This window comes from Protopterus annectens, chromosome 5.part0 (assembly GCF_019279795.1).
Source record: "Protopterus annectens isolate FY-2018-M chromosome 5.part0, PAN1.0, whole genome shotgun sequence".
Lineage (NCBI taxonomy): Eukaryota > Metazoa > Chordata > Ceratodontiformes > Protopteridae > Protopterus > Protopterus annectens.
In genome coordinates this window covers 505,944,355-505,966,160 of record NC_056735.1, presented here as the reverse complement: position 1 = coordinate 505,966,160, position 21,806 = coordinate 505,944,355, and the positions used below count along the sequence as shown (strand labels likewise).

Genomic DNA, 21,806 nt, shown 5'->3' with positions numbered 1-21,806 from the left:
TAAAAAGAATTGAACAGTTGAGTGAAATAAAGTACGCTAAAATTAAAGAAGACCAGGATTACGACAAACACAATAGAGTACCTCTCAACCTACACTCCAATAAAGAAGGACAAAATGTCAAAAATAAAAGTCAAGGCAAGTTTCACACAAGTAATATATGAATGCAAAAGAAATTATCAGTACAGTGCCAAACTACGGTATGTATTATAAGATACCTGCAGACGAAAGAGCAGCAAACGGTTATCATGCAACTGCATAGTTTACAATAAGGAAAACAGAAATTGGATATTTCAAAACAATTTTAACATGAAGCTACAAGAATTCTCATTATTTATTTATTTGTTCAACATATGTGTATGTATGTATGTACGCAATCATTTATTTATTTTCTTATTTTTAACTTTGATACTACTACTGGAACGGACATTTTACTGGGAAGGCCTTGGCAGAAAAGAAATCATTCTTAAAGAAGTACCATTGTTGTGTCTTTCGGCTTTTCCCAGTTAGGGGTCGCCACAGCGGAACTCCAGTCCGCTAATGATTGGCAGTAGATTTTTACGTGCTGGCTTGCCGGGCCTAATGCACAACCTTCAATGAAGGAACGCCCATTCACACATGTCACCACATTTCTCCCCGGGCCTCCGCTGAAAACAGGATCTGTGGAACCTAGTCGGACTTTCCCAGTCAACAAATGTTAAATAAAATAAATAAAACATAGAAGACGCTCTATCTGAGAATCGAACGGACAACGTCTAACTGTGAGGCGACAACGCTACCGCAGCACCACAAAGAAGTACCATTAATTAAAAAATATTACCACAGCAGTATAAAAAGAAAAAAAATAACAACTAAGTTATGATTATACCACATAGCAGTTTTGGTACTCTTTCTTCTGATGAAAACACATTTATTAAAGCATTTATTATTAATAAACATCAAACTGTAATGTGAATATCACTGCAAAAATGAAATTAATTTATTAACTTAAATCACTACTATGCAGCAATATATTCATAATTGAAACATTAAATAGTTAAGAAGCAATATTTAAAATAAATATTTATAGATTTTTATGTGATCATCAGCATGAATTTCACAATGTCTTTCACACCATGGCAGGCCGAGTTAAGACAACTGATACAATACTTAGTAATATTAATGAAGGGTTTCTTACTGCATACTTGTTTACAGACATATGACAAGGATATTTGAAACTGTTAATCACACCTGATCACACCATACATCACAATACTGTTACCAAGCTCAATTTTGGTGTCAACACCATTCACTAGTTCCACAGATACCTTAAGGACTGAACTTTGCAAGCCTATGTAGAAAACACCTTCTCAGGAAAAAAGTATCACAGTGGTGCACAGCAAGGCTTTGTATCAGGCCCTCTCCTCTTCTCACAGCTGACTTCCCCCTCTTAATACCGTCATGTAATCAGATGAATATCAGCTTAATATTTACAGAGACCAGTATAACTCATGTCAACCTACAATCCAACCAACAAACCATATTTTCTTTCTTATGTACATGTGCCATTTCTAACTGGCTAGTAATCAATCCAACGTAAAATAAAGTTATGTTATTTGCCATATCTCAAAAAAATCCCACTCTACCACCACTTAAAATTAAAGATGATCAAGGCAATAACAATCCCAGTATCACAGAGCAAAAATACATTGGTCTGCTCTAAATCACCTCGTAACATTTATAGCATATAGCTTGAAGACCTAAAGATATGTTATAGGACCTCTAAACTTCTTACACAGCAAGTCATCACAGCTACAGCCAAAAATGTCCCTCTTCCCAGATTACAAAATCATCTTTTGCTTCTGACTCTTCCCTCTTCCTTCAACACTCAAATACTTTTGAGCTACTGAAAACAAAGTATTTAGCTTTATACTACTAGAAGATTCCCAAAATGCACCACTGTGGTGTAATAAAAAGATTTAAGAAGCTTCCAGTAAAAAATAGGGCAGCCCTTCTGCTTGGTCCATTGCTATTCCAAGTACTCCAGCTTGGTTACTATCCACCATTGAAGATCAAACTAGAATTTAGAACTCAAAGCTAACATTGAAATAGTCAGGTTGATAAATGTTAATACATTAAGGTAGGGTTGACACCTGTCTGTTTTTTACTTCAGACTGTTCAGAAATGAAAACAATTATCCAGTAGTTCAGAAAACACTACCTCAGACTGACTTTTATAATAAAAGCATTGTTAAAGTGATGTGGGTAAGTCCAAGGATTGGAAAAAACTTGAAAAAAAAGACATGCCTCCTACTGATGTAGCGATTATGTCACAAAACTGGCATAGATGTGGCCAGACGGGCAAAGAAAAGGTAGAGAGGGGAGAAAGTAGAGGCAATATAGGGGTGAGGCTTCAGTCTGATTTTTTCCACAATGAAAAGAGACACCTCTATGATTTGCTTCAAAACTGTGGAGGAGTCTTTTCCAGTATAGGTTCAGCAACATGGAGTCTTCTCCCGAATGAAGTAAAAAATCAGCAAAGAGTGAAAGCATTTAAAGTCTCGCTGAAAGAACATCTCTTCAGGAAAAACACATGAACATTCTCTTGAGATAATCAAGTTATCTCACCTGTATGACTGCAGATCTACTGAATGCACTGGTTTCAGTTCCTTGATTGTTTACCTTCAAATCTTGAAGAATTTTTAAATGTTTATCTCATAATAATTATTAGTGTTTATGCCAAGAAGTTACTCTTTTTCTTTCAGAATTTATACCTTATTTTTCAGAAATTGTAAACTGTAATTTTGAATGAATATTATTTCTTTTATGCTCCAGCCACAGTTTGAAAACTGTAACTTCTTTGTTTATTATTTTAGTTTTTACATGATCCCAGGCCGTGGTTGAAAAGGGTCAAGAAATCAGCCCACCTATCTGATAAGCAAATACTCAATGAATGAATAAATAACTGGTTCCTCAACAACAGACACAGATATGACTCTGTCATTGTACATGTGATTGTGAATGAGATGTACCTCCCTGGACTACATGAAAAGAGACGTAGAGGAGCTCTCGGATTATGTAGCCCAGGCGGGTATGACCCTAACCCTGAGCAGCATCCTACCATCATCCAGAATGATACCACAGTACAAGCAGAAAATGATTGGTTTCAACAACTGGCTAAGTTTCTGGTGTCATTCTAAGGGGGATCCAGTATCTGAATGCCTAGGATGACATGAATGACAGACCTCGATCCTTTGCCAGAGATGGCCTGCGTCTGTCACCCCTGGGCTTCCAGATACTGGCCAAGGCTCTTGCCACCCCTATAGTGCCTTTGTTAGGCGGTATTCCAAAGACATAATTAACACCATAACAGCTACAAAAAATGCAACCTGAGGATCATGCTGCTCAACGCTAGAAGTCTAATTCTCAAAATGCACTCGCTCAAAGCATGCCTTAAAATGGAGAACATTAACATTTGTGCTGTAACAGAGACCTGGTTCAAGGCAGCAGAAAGCACCCTGCACTACCAGGCTGAAGCTCCAAAGGCAGTGGAGTTTCCATATTCATAAAAGATGTGCACACCTCTAGACTGGTAGCCCAATATAACGCTTCAGAGATACTTCAGGTGCAGATAACATTGGGTAAGACAGCGATTCAGGTCATAGCCTGTTATAGGTCCCCAACCATGTCCCAAGACTCACACTCCACATTCCTAAGCACCCTGGAGAATATTAGGGTCCAACCCAACACTCTCATACTGGGCGACTTCAACTACCCCTCCATTAACTGGGAAAACTACTCATGTACCAATACACTTGTCCAACCTTTCCTGGAATTCATTAATGTCAATGCCCTGGACCAGCTAGTTCTTACCCCCCCTAGAGGTAGCAACATCCTTGACCTAGTCATTACTAACATGGGCAACCGTTGCTCTACACCAATAGTCAAATACTCCTTGGTTAGATCCGACCACAAACTAATCACTTTGGAAATCCACATCCCCCACACCCCCCTACAAAGGTAACCACCATGAAAAACTTCTCCAAAGCTAACTTTGGGGTCCTAAAAACAGAGGTGGCAAACTTCATGGCACCCATGCAAATGGAGAATATTTGCATGACTGCAAAATCATACACCAATGCACTGTACGAACACGTACACAATTGCATGGATCTCGCCATACCCAACAAAACCAAGTTGCTCTCCTCCTAAAAAAGGAAGACAATGTGGTGGTCCCCTGCCATAAACAAACTCTACAACAGAAGGAGGAAACTGATGTGGAATAAGGTGAAGTCCCAGGACTGGAAAGACTCCCTTATCAGCCTCAACAAAAGGTTGAGATCCCTCATCAAATCCTCTAAAGCTAGCTATGAAAACAGAATTGCAGCAGATAGTAAAGACAACCACAAGGCCTTCTATAGTTATGTAAAGAATCTTCATGGCAATACCCAGATTTGCTCTGAGCTGCTGCACAATAGTACCTCCTATACCAAGATAACAGATATTGCCAATATACTGACCGACAGATTCAGTGCCAACTTTACACCTCTCCCCCCAAAGGACAAATCATAATACTAGTAGATTGACAGGCACCCAGTATTACTGCTGCACAGGTTAAAACAGCACTGTCCAAGGCCAAGAATACAGCTTCAATGGGACCTGATGATATCCCTGGCTGTGTTCTACATGAACTACAGAGTGAACTGGCACCTCACCTGTGTGCCCTGTTCAATCAAAGCCTCACCTCAGGCTTTGTCCCTACTGAATGGCGCAATGATATAGTCATCCCTCTCCACAAAGCAGGAGTGACTATAGACCCTGGGAACTATTGTCCCATTAGCCTGATAAGTCTGATATGCAAAGCTATGGAATGCATCATCATGGACCTAATAAACAAGCATATAGGGAATCTCCAAACTCTGGATCCCATACACTTTGGTTTTGTGAAGGGTAGATCATGCCTGCTCAACTTGGTCGACTTCTTTGAGTCAGTCACCAGAACTGTGGATGAAGGCAAGGTGAATCATACAGCCTACCTTGATCTGGCCAAGGCTTTTGATACCATTCCCCACTCAGGAATCATAGAAAAACTCACTAAGCTAGGCATCAATCTCTATATCACTAGGTGGTTTGCAAACTGGCTCACAGATAGAACCCACAGTGTGAAAGTATCTGACTCCAAGTCAGACTGCAGACCAGTCACGAGTGGAGTCCCACAGGGATCGGTCCTGGGTCCTCTCCTGTTTGGTATCTACTTCTCAGAAGTCCAGACCAACACGAAGGGACTCTGACTGACAAAGTTCACAGACGAGTGCAAGTTGGGAGCCATTATTAACTCCCCATGTGATGTTGACATCCTACAGAAAGGCCTCACTGAGACCAAAGACTGGTGTCAGAACCATGGCCTTAAGCTCAATGCCATAAAATGTGTTGTCATCCCCTTTGGAAAAAAACACTTCCCATGAATCAGCACATCAATGGTAGTCCACTAAACACAGGAGGCATTATAAGAGATCTGGGAACACAGGTTGACAGCAACCTCTCTTTTGACCACCACATTGCCACTGTGGTCAGAAAGTCCTTCTATGTGGCACATCTCATTAGTAAGGGGTTTGCATCCAGGAAGAAAGAGGTCATTGTCTACCTCTACTCCTCCCTCATTAGGCCAATCATCGAGTACAATGCCCCATTTGGCATGCACCTCACTAGACACCTGCCACAACTGGAGAGGTCACAAAAGTACCTCACAAAGAGGATCCTAGGCCTTAAACACTTGTCCTATATGGACAGACTCAAAAAACTCCAACTATTCTCTGTCTCATAACACCTACTTAGAGGCGATCTCTGCTTGACTTATAAAGCCATGTCTGACCCAGCTCTGTTAGAAATGCTACATCTAAAGAAATCCCAATCCCTCCACACCACATGATCCCAGAGACCTGAACCTCATTACCACAATCAAAAGAATGTGCTGGAGGGACAAGTTCATAACCCAGAGACTGCCCATGCTATGGAATAGACTTCCCATACATGTCAAACAGAGAACCTCACTGACCCTCTTGAAGAGAAATCTTGATGAGTGGATGGGAAATAGAAAATTCACCCCGGGGATCACTCCAGTGGCTCTACTCAACAGAGGCACTGGGAACTAAGGTTGGGTGGCACGATGCCAGGGTAATCCTATGGGCTAGGCTTGTAAAGGCTCCAGGGCCATTAGCCTAGTACACACATATGAACCTATTAATAACATGCCTGTAGAAATAATAACAGTATTGACACTTAAAGCAATAAAGAACAGTATTATAGAACAGACAGTAAAGCTTTAATTTACTAATGGTGAGCCATAGCTTTGTAACCGCCAATTATCGTGCTTGATGCTATAAATCATAAAAAATACAAGTAGCTGAGCAAACAAAGGACATCAAAGGGATACTACTGAGCTTACGCACAGGCTGGTTATTCCTCTTTCTTTATAAATACTGTCAAAAATCAGACAGAAGGCACTCTTTTCTTAAACTAATTAAAAACAGAATTGGGCCAGTCAAAAGAAATCTGTTCTTTAAAAGACTAAGAGAACCTTGTCTGAAGCCCACATACTAGGACCCAACTGTGGAGCCAGATGTGAGGACAATGATCACAGATGTTGGAAGATCAAATTATAGCTATATGTCCAAAAATGCTGCTTACACTCACAGTGTGGGCTCAGTAATTCTACTGCTCCTAAAATACTCAAAATTCCTAACCTCAGATTAAAAATACCTGAAAAGGAATAACAATATCTTATGAGTTCAAGTTCAAGAGTATATTGGAAGATATGTCCTTGAGTTGATTGGAAAAAAAATGAGCAAATATGAAAAACAAAAGTATGCATTTCTTGCAGGAGAGAAGCTGCAGGAGAAAAGCCTGACTGCATCTTCCTTGTGTGTCTCGGTGCCCCACCCTTACTTTATTATTCTCTTTCCAAAGTCATTGCATCTTAGATAGTTTGTTTTGCTGTTTTTGCAGGATGCTTGGATATCAACTACTTATGACAGAAACACAAACAAGCATTAGCATCTTCATCATATGTGATCTGAGCTACAGTGATACAAACCAGTAAAATCTGAGCTGATATGCTCAAGCAACTGCGACATGAGCTCAGCTGATCCAAAGAATGGCATACAAGCTAGGTTCATGACCCACGTGGAATGGTGACAATCTAGTGAATTGCCCATCAAAATGAAAGGGGGAATGAGACTGGTTACAAAAACTAGATCCTTGCCACAGATGATAATGAATCTTGGGAAAAGGATTGCCACCTTAATGCCTGGGAATGCACCAGATCATATGTGGGAGGCTGAAAAGCACTAGCTAGATATAGTTGGTCTTACCACTATTCACAGCATTAGTTTGAGAAACAGACATCTTGTTTGGAAAGGGTCCCTCTGTTACTCTGGAGCTAAACCAAAAGGAAGGCCCTGGGTAAGTGTGGTGTTATTCCCAAGTCTACAGTTAAATGTTGTCTAGTTTGTTTCTTTGTTCTGTTTGTGCCAGTTGAAAAAACCTTCATCCCAGTTTAACTGTGAGCATTAGAAAACTGAATGTCTGATATTTGTATAAGCACCCATTAGCTATTAAATTTATCTGAATACTGTGGCAACAGTATGAGTTCCTCTGAGAGACTTCAAAACTTAAATGAAGGCTGAATTAGATACATGGATAAGAACATCCTAGAAGGTTAACTTGCCCAGTCAGAACCCAAATGATGAATAATTATTGTCTGTTGGTGCCATTCATGGATTGCCTGTAGGGAATACCACATTCACACTCAAAGTTGTTCATTAATGTGCTTAGTGCCTCGGAAACATGGGCCACCTATCAATGACTGACTTTGTAGTCCTGTCATTAGACCTAGGGCCATATATTCTGAACTCTCGGGTCAAGAAAGATGCTCTAGTATTGAGTTAGATCAGACCACTTAAGAAGCACATGGACAGACAAGGAAAACCCAAAGAGGGAGCAGCATTCTTGTCTTAGGAATGAGTAGAATATGCTGCTGCTGTGTAGGACTTTAATGACAATCTCCAGAAGAAGTTCACCAGTATAACAGTAGAGATCTAGGACTTGGTGTTTGAATGCACTACATCAGATATTTCAGCAGAGAAAGCATTGGCAAGGTGTTGTGGGCAAATAATGTCATAATATAAACCCAAGGAACTGGCAGTAGATACTAGCAGCGGGGGGATGTTTAAATAAATTGATTCTGAATTAATCCTTTCATCAGAAAAAAATGGAATGAGTTGAGGGACCTCTAAAGTCTGTAACATGAGTGAAATATCTAATACTCCAAATAAATGCAAGCAGCTCTGATTTGAACCATGACAGATTAGACTGTGCTTCCTTGCAAGGTACTTTGGGAGTTTATGTTTGGTGTTCTTAAACATTCATCACCTAGATTAGTACACTAAACTGTAGCATATGCAATGTTCTTTAAAGTTCATGAACTATATATTCTTCCCTCTTTGAACAGTGTGCTATTCTCATTTTGACCTTTCAAACTGGGGTACTGTTCTTTGTCCCCTCTCTTTCTTCTACTCTTCATCTTCACCTGCTTCTGTTTTCTGAGTAAAAAAGTGTTCATTTTAATGATGAATATGATTCCTTCAACCCTTTGTATCTCTGTCTGTCTGTGCCTAACATTTATTTTGTTTTACTTCCACCTTCACTTTCTAAGCTATTTCATATAGTAGCTGTTCTAAATACGTACTTTAAGTTTGAACTCAAAATCTCAAAAAACAATTTCAGATTTTCTAAGTTTACACCGTTACTTTTATGAAATAAAGAGCATAGTGAATATTACAGTTTTTGAAACAATCAATGTTTAATGTCCTTAATTATTTTCAGCATTTAACAAGTTTCTAAATTAATTCAACTTTGCAAAGTGGGTCGCTTGCTATTTCAAAGCAAAATTAGCACTATTTTTAAGTGTATAACACTACATTTTATTTTATTTTTCTCATGGCTAAACGGCCTGACAAGAAATTAGAAACTTTAGAACTGGTGAAGTTTCACAATGCATGAAAAAAGTTTTTGAAATATATCAAACATGAAATTGTATAACATTTTGGGCATTTAGATGATAGAATTTGGGCATGCTGTTCCTTTGCATACCTTTAAATTATCAATGGATACATGTATTCTATGTTTTCAAATGTTATTGTCTTATATTTTGCCAACACATTATTTATGTTGAATAATCCCACATCAAATATCTGTGTGATCAGTTATTATTTTATATACTACCATTCTGAATTTTGCAATACTGATTTGCTACATAAATATGTTTTTGTTCTTACCTAATATATATATATATATATATATATATATATATATATATATATATGTGTGTGTGTGTATGTATATATATATATATATATATATATATATATATATATATATATATATATATATATATATATACATATATATGTACATGTATATATATATATACATATATATGTACATGTATATATATATATATATATATATATATGTATATATACACTTGAATCTGTAACAAATATTGAAAGCCTTTATGCCCCAAAAATACCATGAAAGACTATCAGAAGATAAACCATTTAAAAAAATATGAACTTGATTTAGAGAACTTTGAATGCAATCTTCTGAAGTCCTTTCTGACTAAACCCCAAAGGAAAAATTGACCAAAATTGTGAATGAACTCAATCTGCATGCAAAGAATTGTACTTCTTTTGGGGTGAAGGGGACCTACACATCTAGATTTAATATATTATTTTCTACAACACACTAATTTTACAGTGAAGAAAATATTGTGAACAAGGTAGTTTCCAAGATTACCACTTAATTTATTTATTTATGTATTTATTATAACAGGCCTTAATATATTTCCAGAAAAAGCAGGCCTTAAATGATTCTCTTTGTAAACTTAACTTTCATCAAATATGTACATGCAAACGTTAGGTCCCTTTTATGCTATAATCACATCCCCAGTTGCTATACTTAAAGGGAATTTCCCCTGCAGTTAGTTCCATCTAGTAAGATGTATTTTCAGAACAATACAGGAACAACTATCAACAATGTTGAAAGCCTTACTACCATATAAAACTTTTTAAAAATGAAATTTTATAGATACACAATGCTACATGCAAGTTTATAAGCAACCCACAAAGTAAAGGATCTTTCTTCAAACATTCTTCTCCCTTTTAATTAAAATAACTTCTTTTCAGGTTTTTGTGATATGTCCTTTTCAGGTTTTCCAACATCTTTATAATACATTTGGCAAACTGCTTCCAAAGGGACGTTCACAAAAGGAGCTTTTGGTATGCAAAAGATTTTACCAAAATGCTAAGGCAATAATAACTAGAATAAAAAACAAAGATGAAAGAGTGACTTGTAATTAGCAGGTGAATGGGAAAAGTTGCTAGATTAGCCCAATATTCCCAGAGTAGTGTATGCAGATTAATATAGTTTCATGACTTTCAGTAAAAAATGTATCTGTCTAACTTACATGCTACTTCTAGCGATGCGTTATGGCTTACAGCTTCCCCAAGATAGTTCCTGGCAACACAGATGTAGCTGCCCTCATCTGGTTTACTTTTTCGACCATGTACAATTCGCAAGAAAAACAAAGAACCACTGGGTAATAGCATTCTGTGGGAGCGAGGGTCATCCTTATCAGTCTCCACTCGTTCACCATCCTTGTACCACTCAATTGTGGGAGTTGGTCTTCCTTCAGCTTTGCAGTTCAAGGTTGTTGGTTCTCCTTTGGAGACAATTACATCTGAGGGGTGTTCAATTATTCGAGGTGCAAAGTCCTCCTGCCGAAGGCGTGATCCTGAGAGGAATAAATAAAAAGAATTATGCTTCAGTTTAGTGGCTAGAAAACAGTAGTTTGTTTCATGCTGATGTGAAAAAGAAGACATTGTACATTGCCTAAATTATGCCTATCATCTTCCTCTTTATGGAGTTCTGACTTAACTGTTTCCAAAAAAAAGGAATATGCCAACTAAATGTTTTACTCTGATTCAGAAGAAACCATGAAAATGACAGCCCTCACTCATGACCTGTGTTTTGAAAACATTTCAGATACAACTTTCTGACAATCCTTGTGTAGACATTGTGTGAAACCTATATTTGCTGAGCCTATCATAACTCACTGCAAGACAATTTTCTTGATACGTTTCTAAAGACCCACTTACTTTTTCAAAATACATGTGACTCAGGACTTTTGTTACATAATACTCAGCGAATGTATTAACTTCATTATCACACTCATGACAATATACAGTTAAAAACAGTGGCACCTAAATTTAATAACAAAACTAATTTAAGTTACTACGTGCTCTAGAATGTCATAGATTTCATGTGCAAGAGCAACTTACAAGCAAATGATTTTACCTGTTTTTAATCAGAGTTTTCTTTCAGTAAAAGCAAATGGCAAGTCAGAAAAATGTTGTACAGCAAAGCAAAAGGCATTAGTTAAGAATATAGATCTTTTCAGAAAAGCAAGCAAAACTGAGATAATGGTAGAACCACACAAACATCCAGAGACAGAAAGACACACACACACTAACACTAGGCACTCATAATTTAATAATATAACTAAAAGTTCATAAAGCATTAACACAAATATTTGCTTCGATTCAAACCCTAAAATTACTCCATAGAATACTGCACTCCATGCTATCATTGCAACCCAATAAAATATCAGCTAACAGTAGTGATATAAAAAGGAATATGGCCTTTTTCACAACACTGCAATATAGGTGTGCATGCAATTACCATAGCAGTATGATAGAAAGGACTCTGGCACTACTACAACAGTATTGTAACACTGCAGATTTACTGGGAAGTTCCACTGTTACTCAGTGAAGGGATATTACACATTTGCAAAATCCCAATAAAACATTATAATTAATTAAACTCACATTAAGGGCACTACTATACCCGCGGTGGTGGTGCTGCGGTAGCATTGTTGCCTCACAGTAAGACGCTGTCTGGTTCGATTCTCAGCTAGAGCGTCTTCTGCGTGGAGACATGCATGAATGGGCGTACCTTCATTGAAGGCTGTGTGTCAGGCCTGGCAAGCCGGTACGTAAAAAGCAACTGCCAATCATTAACAGACCGGAGTTCCGCTGTGGCGACCCCTAACCGGGAAAAGCCAAAAGACACAAACAAACATTAAGGACACTACTATATATGTATAGCACTACTGTTACATAGACCTTCATTAAAGATATACCGCTATGGTACGTATTTATTTATTATTATTTATTTATTTGCCATTTGTTTACTAGGGTGGTCCAACTGGCATAGTCCTTTTTTAGTGGATGCCTGGGGAGAAAACCTCCAGTTAAATTATAAGCAAAAGATGTAACAGTACAAATACATAAACGTATTTACAAGAATATTACAATATAACATTAGTAAGGATAAAATATTACATCTCATGACAAAAGTCTGCAATAAAAAGACAAGGTAAGAAAAAGAAGAATTTTACAAGAAAAATATAATGTAAAAAGAAGTAAGAGTAAGAAAAGCACTTGAAGAAAGAATGACAGTGGAACAGATAAGGAAGAAGAAGGAACAGAGAATTGACGAGTATAGCAGAAAGAAGAAGACCTCATTAAGGAAGGGGTTCAGGCTGGATGATTACAGAGACAAGACCAGAAACTATTTAGGCGTAATTTAAGTGTTTTCTTAAATTCATAAACATTAGAGATAAGGGTAATGGGAGTTTGTTCCATTGTAAGGCAATAGAGGAGCTAAAATGATACTGACCAATTGATTTTTTCAGATTTGTAGATTTCTAGAAGGTGTTGACAAAAGATTCTGAGAGATTGAGAGGGGGTGTAAAGGGAGATATACGAACGGAGATACTAGGGCAAGTGGAAGGTTTGTTCAGGATAGAATGAATAACGAGAAGTTGAGAGAATAATAGTCGGTTAGAAAATTCTAGCCAATCAAGTGACCTCAGAGTTAGGCAATGTTGAGATTTAAAAGACATGTTAGTGTTAGTGGCAAATCTGGCTACTTTATTGTAGGTAGATTCCAATTTGGAGAGGAGGGAAGACTGCAGATTGGTTAGGATTTGTGAGCCATAAAAGAGATTAGGAAGGAGGTAGGTGTGGGCGAGTGTAATTCTAGAGTGAGGGGGGATTAACCGTTTATTTCTATACAATAAACCAAGCTTGTGGTGTGTTTTCTTAATACAATGATGTACATGTAAATCAAATTTTAGCTGATTGTCTATTAATACACCAAGGAGCTTAGTATGGATTTCAGGGGTAATGAGAATGTTATTTAGTGAGAATAACATGAATGAAGATTTCAGGTGGTAGAGTGATTTTGGAAGGAAAAGTAGAAGCTTAGTCTTTTTTGGGTTAAGAATGAGTTTATTATTAGATAGCCAGGTTTCAGTAAGATTAAAAGATATTTGAGTAGTATTTAGTGCGGGAGCATTGTCACCTCACAGTAAGACGTTGTCCTGTTCGATTCTCAGCTAGATCGTCTTCTGTGTGGAGACATGCGTGAATGGGCGTACCTTCATTGAAGGTTGTGCGTCAGGGCCGGCAACTAGGCATGTAAAAATTTACTGCCAATCATAAGCGGACCGGAGTTCCACTGTGGCGACCCCTAACCGGGAAAAGCCTAAGGCCCCACATTTGGTATGTCTGAAGGGTTATCAGCAACAGAGATGGTAGTGGAGTCATCAGCATAGTGAACAAGGGTGGACTGGGGCCAAGATTGATATAAGACTGATATAGTTGGTTAGTAAAGATGTTAAAAAGAAGGGGACCTTGAGGGACACCCATATTAATCGGGAGAAAGGGGGAGAAAGTAAAGAGCCATTTGACAGATTGCATCCTATCTGTGAGGTAGCTGTTGAACCAAGAGATAGTATAAGAAGATACGTTGAGTTGGGCTAATTTAGAGAGGAGGATAGAGTGGGAGACAGTGTCAAAGGCTTTACAAAGGCCTACGAAGAGGCAGGACACAAGTTTATTGTTATCTCTTGCAAGACAGATGGAGTTAAGAAAAGAGATGACAGCAGTACTAGTACTGTGATAAGCGTGAAAACCATGCTGGGTAGTGGTAATGAAGTTTTCTTTTATTAAGAATAACTACTATCTTCTTCAAGAACTTTTACTGTAACAGTAAATTAATCATAACACCTGGGTAGACTCCAAGACAGACTTATCATAGCCACAGACAGTACACAATAATGATAGCCCTCACAAAAGCCATGAAAAAACCTGCCCTAGCCAAGAAATATGCACCTATGTTGTATTTTATGAAGGCATGTACAGTATTCCATTTGATTGCTTCAAGAGAACTGCCAAACAGTGCAGAATTGCACCCTTTATTACTACAAAATTGCTTTCTTTGCTCTTAATGGTATATTTTATGTATTACATGATGGCTCCTTATTGAAATGTTGGAGCTGAAATGTCATATGACAACATGCCAAAAAAATGACCAAAAACATAGGAGAAGAGCAAATCTTGAGGATCAGTCTTCTCCTTAAAGCTTCTTTTGACAGTGGGAGTGAGCCATTCATGCACCCCCACACCCCACAAGCTTATATACACTAACTGTGAGACTGCCGTATCTCGGAGAAAAGTGAATATTCTGAGAAATGGCAAATTGAACTTAATATATGTAAGTCTGTCCTTTTGGCCATTCGGTCTCTGTATTTCAGGACTCACTCTAGAGGTCCCTACATTTCAAATGGTTACCTCACAACAGGACCATGCCCACTGGAAAATTGCAAACACATTCAAATTTTCCTGCTATTTCTGCAGTTTTCTTTGTGCTCTTCAAATAATATCCACTTTCTTTTTAATCTATGACAGTGGCGACATTTAATTAAAATTACAAAAACTGCATACATATAATGAAGGACGTCAACAGCTAACACGATACTGCAGTAAACAGCAAAGAGGGCTCATGTCAGTTTTCAAGTGATTTATCTGGAGCATGGTTTTATCATTCTTACCTATGAGTTAGAATACTTAATCACATTACCTCTGAGTTAAAAGAAATAGCTTTACAAAGACAAAAAGTGTGGAACAATGCCTATGAAAATGTGTGAAACAGTTTGTATTCACCTTTGTGATGTAGTGAACAGGAACACCTGTTTTATGTATAGTCCACATGACTACAAGATTCATCCTTTCAACACTGACAGCATTCAAACAGCTGAATACATTGATTCTATGCTTTTTCAAGTGGCCCAGTTTCCCGTTCATAAAACATAAAAAAAATTAATAAATAAATAAGAAAAGTCATCTCTTTTACTAGTGTCCATTTCCAAAAAGTGTATACCCTTATCACTTGCTGTGAGATGATTGTCCCTTCTTTGAGTTGTTGTGATCATGAAGTTAGTATATATAAGTTTGGGGGTACGGGGCATCAAGCCTCCTTGCAAAAAACAACATGCTTTTTGCCCTTTTGACTTCTGGCTATTTTCTTCTCGTATTTAAAGAATGCAGACTTTCTGAAGTCAATGTCTCACAACAGAGCCCAAGAAAATACGCAGGTAGTATTAATTCATTATGAATCTGTAAAGCAAACTGTGGTGGCAGTTTTAAATTTTTCAAAAAGTATATTTCTTGTCACTGATTTGGTAATGGCAGTCTCCATGTCCTATGCCCTATGCGTTTATAAATTCATTCTTCAGCAAAACAGCTTGGATGAATGGAGAGTTGAGGTGCCCTGTGTAGAAAGGGGAGCTCACTTCAAAACACACTAAACACACATCTAACATGGTATCAGACGAAAGGACAATGTTGGCACTGCTAACACCACATTCCACTGCCAACAAATGACTGACCTTTGTGGATGTGACCACAGTTTCTTGCTCACCATAACCGTATACTAATATGATAATATAACGCAAGTTAAATACAAACTAAATGCTTCCAGTTCGGGGAAAGAGCTTATCTGTGATTCTGGAACAATATGGCATGAAAATTAAAACAGATGTTCTTTTAATAAACAACAACAATGGAGGTTATGTTAAGAATTACAGTTGAGCTGCCTTAATATTTCCTTTTAACTGAGGCATATTTAGATAATAAATTGAATTGTGACCGAAAGTTTTTGCCACTGTATTTTCAATTACCACTTATATTGAGAATCACAATGCCCAGGCAACTCAGAGAACATGACAGCAGAAGACCCTTGGTGTTACTTTCATACATTTTTAAATAACATATCTACTGAAATTGGCCCTTACAGCAATTCTCTTCCCATAATGCTGCGATTTCACTGGCTGTGCAGTCAACTTGGCTTGGAAGTCACCTTAGATATCCAGCTAGTTAGCCACACACTTTGCTCTTCTGTGCTCACCAGCTCTTTCCCTCTTTCATTCTCTTTTACTGAGAGAGTGACAGGCATAGTATCTGCACAGGAGTTGTTAAATGTAAAGGCAGATGATAGAGGAACAAGGGCATTACAAATGTTTGTCGCACATATTTAACTGCAGAAAATGATATAAATGTTTATCCATGAAGCTAGTGGAACAAGTGACATGTATTCATGCAACCTATTTAGCACAGGTTGCATGAATTCATGCAACCTGTGATAAGTAGGTGTAAACATTTTTCTTTTTTACTTTTACTTTTCAGATACCTATTAAATTATCCTATAGAGTTTAACAAAAACTAAGAGCATCCTTTGTTCTCTTTAGCTGGAAAACAGATTGACTGCCTTCTTCAGAGACTTTGCATAAAACAGATATATTATCCTAACTCAATTTCCTGCTACTGGTATATCTGTGACATAACATACAAACACAAAAATGAATATGCCTTACTGGTATAGGACTTAAGAGCAAGTTACACATACACTATTAAATAACTGATGGAAAAAGGCACCTATTTTTTAATATTACCTACACATGCTCAAGGTGAAATCACTCAAGCATCAGTAACATGTGTAAATAAAACAGAACCTCTTTACCCATTTTTAAGCACAACCTGCATAACTGGATGAGAAATAAAAAAATAGATCCCTGGGATTCTACCTGTGTCCCTGCTGGACAGGGGCATCGGGTGCTGATTTGTCTAAACATGGGCTAACTCTTGGCTAGGCTTATACGGGCCTCTATGGTCCTATGATCTTATTACAAATGCCATAATACCAAACATTGTTTCCAACAGGAAGTCATTGTTGGTGTAGTTTTTAAGTGTGCGTTGGCAATGATTCACTTGTGAATTTTCCACTTATTTGAGTTAGTGTGATCACAGAGTTGGTATATATATATATATATATATATATATATATATATATATATATATGTCTGGGGGTTACACCTCTCATCCTCTTGGCACAAGAACTCTGGACAAAGCCTGACAAAGGGGGGGGGGGGGCAAAGGCCCAAAAGTAGGGACAGATTTTAAATATTGCTCTTATAAACTCAAGAAAGTTGCTAGAATATTTTTGCTTTAGCATGCATTTTCTCAAAGATATGGAATTTTAAAAAATCAAATATATGTCATTATTTGGTGACTTCAATCCCAACATCATCCCAGTGATTTGCCAGGAAACCAGAAATTTTATAAGGAAAAGACCAAAAATATGAGGCAAAAATCTGGACATTCTGCAAAAGTCTGGGCAGCTGAAAGGTATGTTGGGGCTGCAGGGGGCAAGCCACCCTGCAAACAAAAAAAAAAAAAACCAAAAAAAAAAAAAAGATTTTTTTGTCCTTTGGAATTTCATTTTTTTTTTTAAAGGACATCAACTTTCAAGAAGTCAGTATTTCACAGCAGAGCCCAATAATTTATTCAGCTGGCATTAATTCATTTTGAAAGTATAAAGCAAATTATGCTGACCCTTTTAAGTGGTATCTGATGATTGCCACTTCTGCAGTGCAAAAGCTGAAAATTCTTTTTAGCCATCAGGGAAAGGGAAGATCTGCAGACTTAAGTTCCTAAACTGTCTGTAACTCAAGGTGCTTCAACCTTGAATTTAGTGTGTGTGTGTGTGTGTGTGTGTGTGTGTGTGTGTGTGTGTGCACATGCATGTGTACTGTGTGTGTGTGTGTGTGTGTGTCTAGGATTGGGCAGCCTGACATACTGGGGTTTGCAGGATGGGACTTGACATGTAATGAAAAAACGTAGCTTTTATTCCAACTGTGTGCTTTAGCAACTTTCTTTCAACTAGTACTTGCAATCAAGCAACATTTTACGAAGTCTTGTTTGACAATATTGTAGGCATCTCAAGATATATGGCTTCTAATATCTAAGCATTTCTTTTTTGCCTTTCTTTTTTAAATTCAGTACAATTTCTAAAACTATAAATGATAGTACACATAACTAGTCTACTTGCTTTTTTCTTAATTCTGCAACTTCTGAATGTCACGCAGGAAAATAATTATATAGCATTATCATTACAAGGTCTAGACTATTTGTAACAATTAATGAACACTTCTGGCATTCTGGGGAAAAGGAGTGACTTTTAAAAAGACAACAAGTGTTGTCAGGTGAATGATGGCCTGTTGCCCACACCTTTCAAATGATATGTAAATCTCAGTGCAGTAAAGGGTCATTATGTGTTGAGAATAGCCTTGCAATATAATAGTATACTAGCTCTTTCACCATCCCTCTTCCTTACTGTTGGAAAAAAAAACAATGATTTGCAAGCCTTTAAAATAATACACTAGTAAATCTGTTTACATAGACAAATTTATGCACAGGATTTCTAGCTAACTGTGACATCAGCTACTACTGCACAATTGTCTGTGCTGAATGAGAAGACATTTTCCAAATTTTCCTGTCAGATGACAGGTTCTATGAATTTATAAATGCTTTGTCATTGTGTCTACACCCTCAGCTTAACAGATAGTCAAAGGATTGGCACAATGGTTAAGATCTTTTACCGTACAGATATAAGGTACAGGGTTTGATTCTGACCTCTGGTTATTGGCTACACGCATAATAGTCTGCAGACAGATAACCTAGTATTTACTTGTAATAAAGGGACATTAATATTCAGAAGCCTGCAGACTGATTGGACAGCAAATCAGCATGCTCACTGTAAACTGAGCATATAGAAATAAAAAAACAGACTGACTGCTGTTTTCTTGTTGAGTAGACACATTTTCTATTTGTATATGCTCCACTACCCTATCTTTAACAAATGTGACAAAAATAAGGATATTTTGTAAAAATCTGGACAGCTGAGAGGTGTGACCAATGTCAGAACTGCCATGAAACTGATAGAACATCTCTTATTTTCCTCATAGTTTTGACCATTCCTGTGTAAGATTTTATATTTTTGGCAATTTCTGTTATTCAGTGTGTGTGTGTCTTTCGGCTTTTCCCGGTTAGGGGTCGCCACAGCGGAACTCCAGTCAGCTAATGATTGGCAGTAGAGTTTTACATGCTGGCTTGCCGGGCCTAACGCACAACCTTCAACGAAGGAACGCCCATTCACGCATGTCGTCACACAGTAGACGCTTTAACTGAGAATCGAACGGGCAACGTCTAACTGTGAGGCGACAACGCTACCGCAGCACCACCACCGCAGTTAATTTCTGTTATTCAGTAATGGCAGATATTACAGTTTCATACATTCAACTCTTCAGAGAGAAAAAAAGACACAGAGGAAGAGAGACAGACAAACCACTATGGGAATTTCTTCTTCTCTGTGTTGCCTGCTTTGCACTGCAGTGAAATACTGTGCAAGCAAGGGGACGTACATATCATAACATGTGCGGTACATCCATATATGTAGCAGAACATGGAAAAACAGGTGTGTCGATATACAATGCATTTAAAAAAAGATAAGCAACTTCTTTCTTACAAAATGTCATTGTATAATAGCAATAATCCATTCCTATGTGTGAGTATCACAGGATTTACCCATAGCTGGCTTTGTTTGATCACGCAGGATTTTCTCTTATGATCAAACCAGGCCAACTGTAGGAAATCCTCTGATATCCACAGACACATAGCCTGAAGTGAAATACTGCTAAAATATTTCACCAATCACTTCGCTGATTTGCCCAGGTTAAAATTTGCCATTTGATAAATAGTGCCTTCGACAAGTAGGGGTTCAACGAATGGCTATTCGCTGAATAGCCATTCAGTAAAGTGATAGAGACCTATATAAATGCATGTTTCTACATATACATGTACATATGTGCGTGTGTGTCTGTGTGTATGTATGTGTGTGTGTGTGTGTGTGTGTGTGTGTGTGTGTGTGTGTGTGTCTTTGTAAAAATTAAGCATTTTTATTACCTCTGAGTAATGGCTACAACAGATGTGATTATACAAAAAAGGAAATATTAGGGCTTTTCTCCACATAACATTTCAGACAAATCTCCATTTATAATCTAAAGCCTGCAGATCAGTACATTCAAGGTGCACTATATGATGCTTTTAGGAGCTTTTTCAGGTCAAGATAGTTATGAAGGGAGTGGCATTACGTGTTTGATAACCATAAGTGTGATCCTTGGAACTTTAAGAATTAAATGTAATCAGGGGAACATGTATAGTAATTCTGGAACTGCTGTGTCTTGGGTAGTCTTTCCTTTACAAGATACAATGAATCTGAAGTTAGATAAGGAGCTTGACTCCATGCAAAAATTGCTTTATATGTTTAAAAGCGACTAGCAACGTTCATCGTCACTGGTATTACATCATATATAACTGTTCTTAATTTCTGTACTGACGTTATTGAGTATGATTACCTGGGGACCGTGAAGAGACCAAATTTGTGGTTTTCAAAAAAACATACCTTGTTGCAAAAAAAGCAGGGAAAGTGCGTCACAAATATATATATATATATATATATATATATATATATATATATATTTTTTTTTTTTTTTTTCAAGCTTCAAGCATAAATTTGTTTATGCATTTGAAAATTCCTTAAATTCATGAAGCAAAATTTAATGTCAAAAAGAAAATGTTACACTGTTGCATGTGTGAGTAGTAATACATACCACAAGCAGTTTGCAACTTTATGTAAAAATGTCTGAACATAATATTCTCAAAGCACAACTGTCTGATAAAATAATCAACAGTGAAGAGTGAGTGAAATCTGAACTCTTGACAGTTTCTTGAGCAGTGAAGATCCTAGAGTTTTATTGGTAGGTCATATTTTGAAACAGAAGTTGTGTATCTTTGGACAGCAAACATACCATGTGATTATAGCTATTTGAAAATATGCATTTTTGTAGCATTTCATTTAAAATTCATGTTCAGATTTATTAGTAATAGAAATATAGTTCTGTGACATAGTCAAGAAATAAAGCAAACTTATGTTTTCCTTTTTTTGTTACAGATTCACGCCATACAAACTTTGCACATTTTCTACTGACTAACCAGCAACAGTGCAACTACACAGAGCAAGAGTAATATTTAATGTCTATTACAACCAGAAGATCATGCACGTTTAGGAGCTAACATTTATCTGTTGAAATATTCTTTGCTTATTTTTTATGACAATGTGCATTGATGCAATGATACCAAATAAAGCAGACTAAGTGATTGCAGATTAATCTGTACATACGTTTAGTACGCTTGAATGAAGGCCACTTGCAAATGGCTACACAGGCATTGGTGTGGTGTTTGCGTGTGGCATTTTCCATTTGTATTAACATTATAGTATCAATATTAAGTATTACTCCAGTAACTACCATTAAAACAATTGTGTATGATAGCCCACTATGGCATACTTTTATTTGGAATGTTGTATATGTCACAGGAGTATGTTTTTTTCATGTAATTACATGATATCCTTAGCAGTGTCATGTTTGGTATTCGATTCTAATTACATGGTATAGTTAGCTTAGACATAAGA

At 37.3% G+C, this 21,806-nt stretch overlaps 1 protein-coding gene across 18 annotated transcripts in view; it reads right to left on the bottom strand.

Annotated features, from left to right (window-relative positions):
- Window positions 1-21,806, bottom strand: part of ROBO2 (roundabout guidance receptor 2) — a 1,870,921-nt gene that overhangs the window by 1,691,853 nt on the left and 157,262 nt on the right. For all 18 annotated transcript variants that reach the window (XM_044072440.1, XM_044072432.1, XM_044072427.1 and 15 more), the window contains exon 2: window positions 10,501-10,827. In XM_044072440.1, coding sequence (XP_043928375.1) covers window positions 10,501-10,827 — 327 coding nt within the window. The remainder of the gene's footprint in view (window positions 1-10,500; window positions 10,828-21,806) is intronic.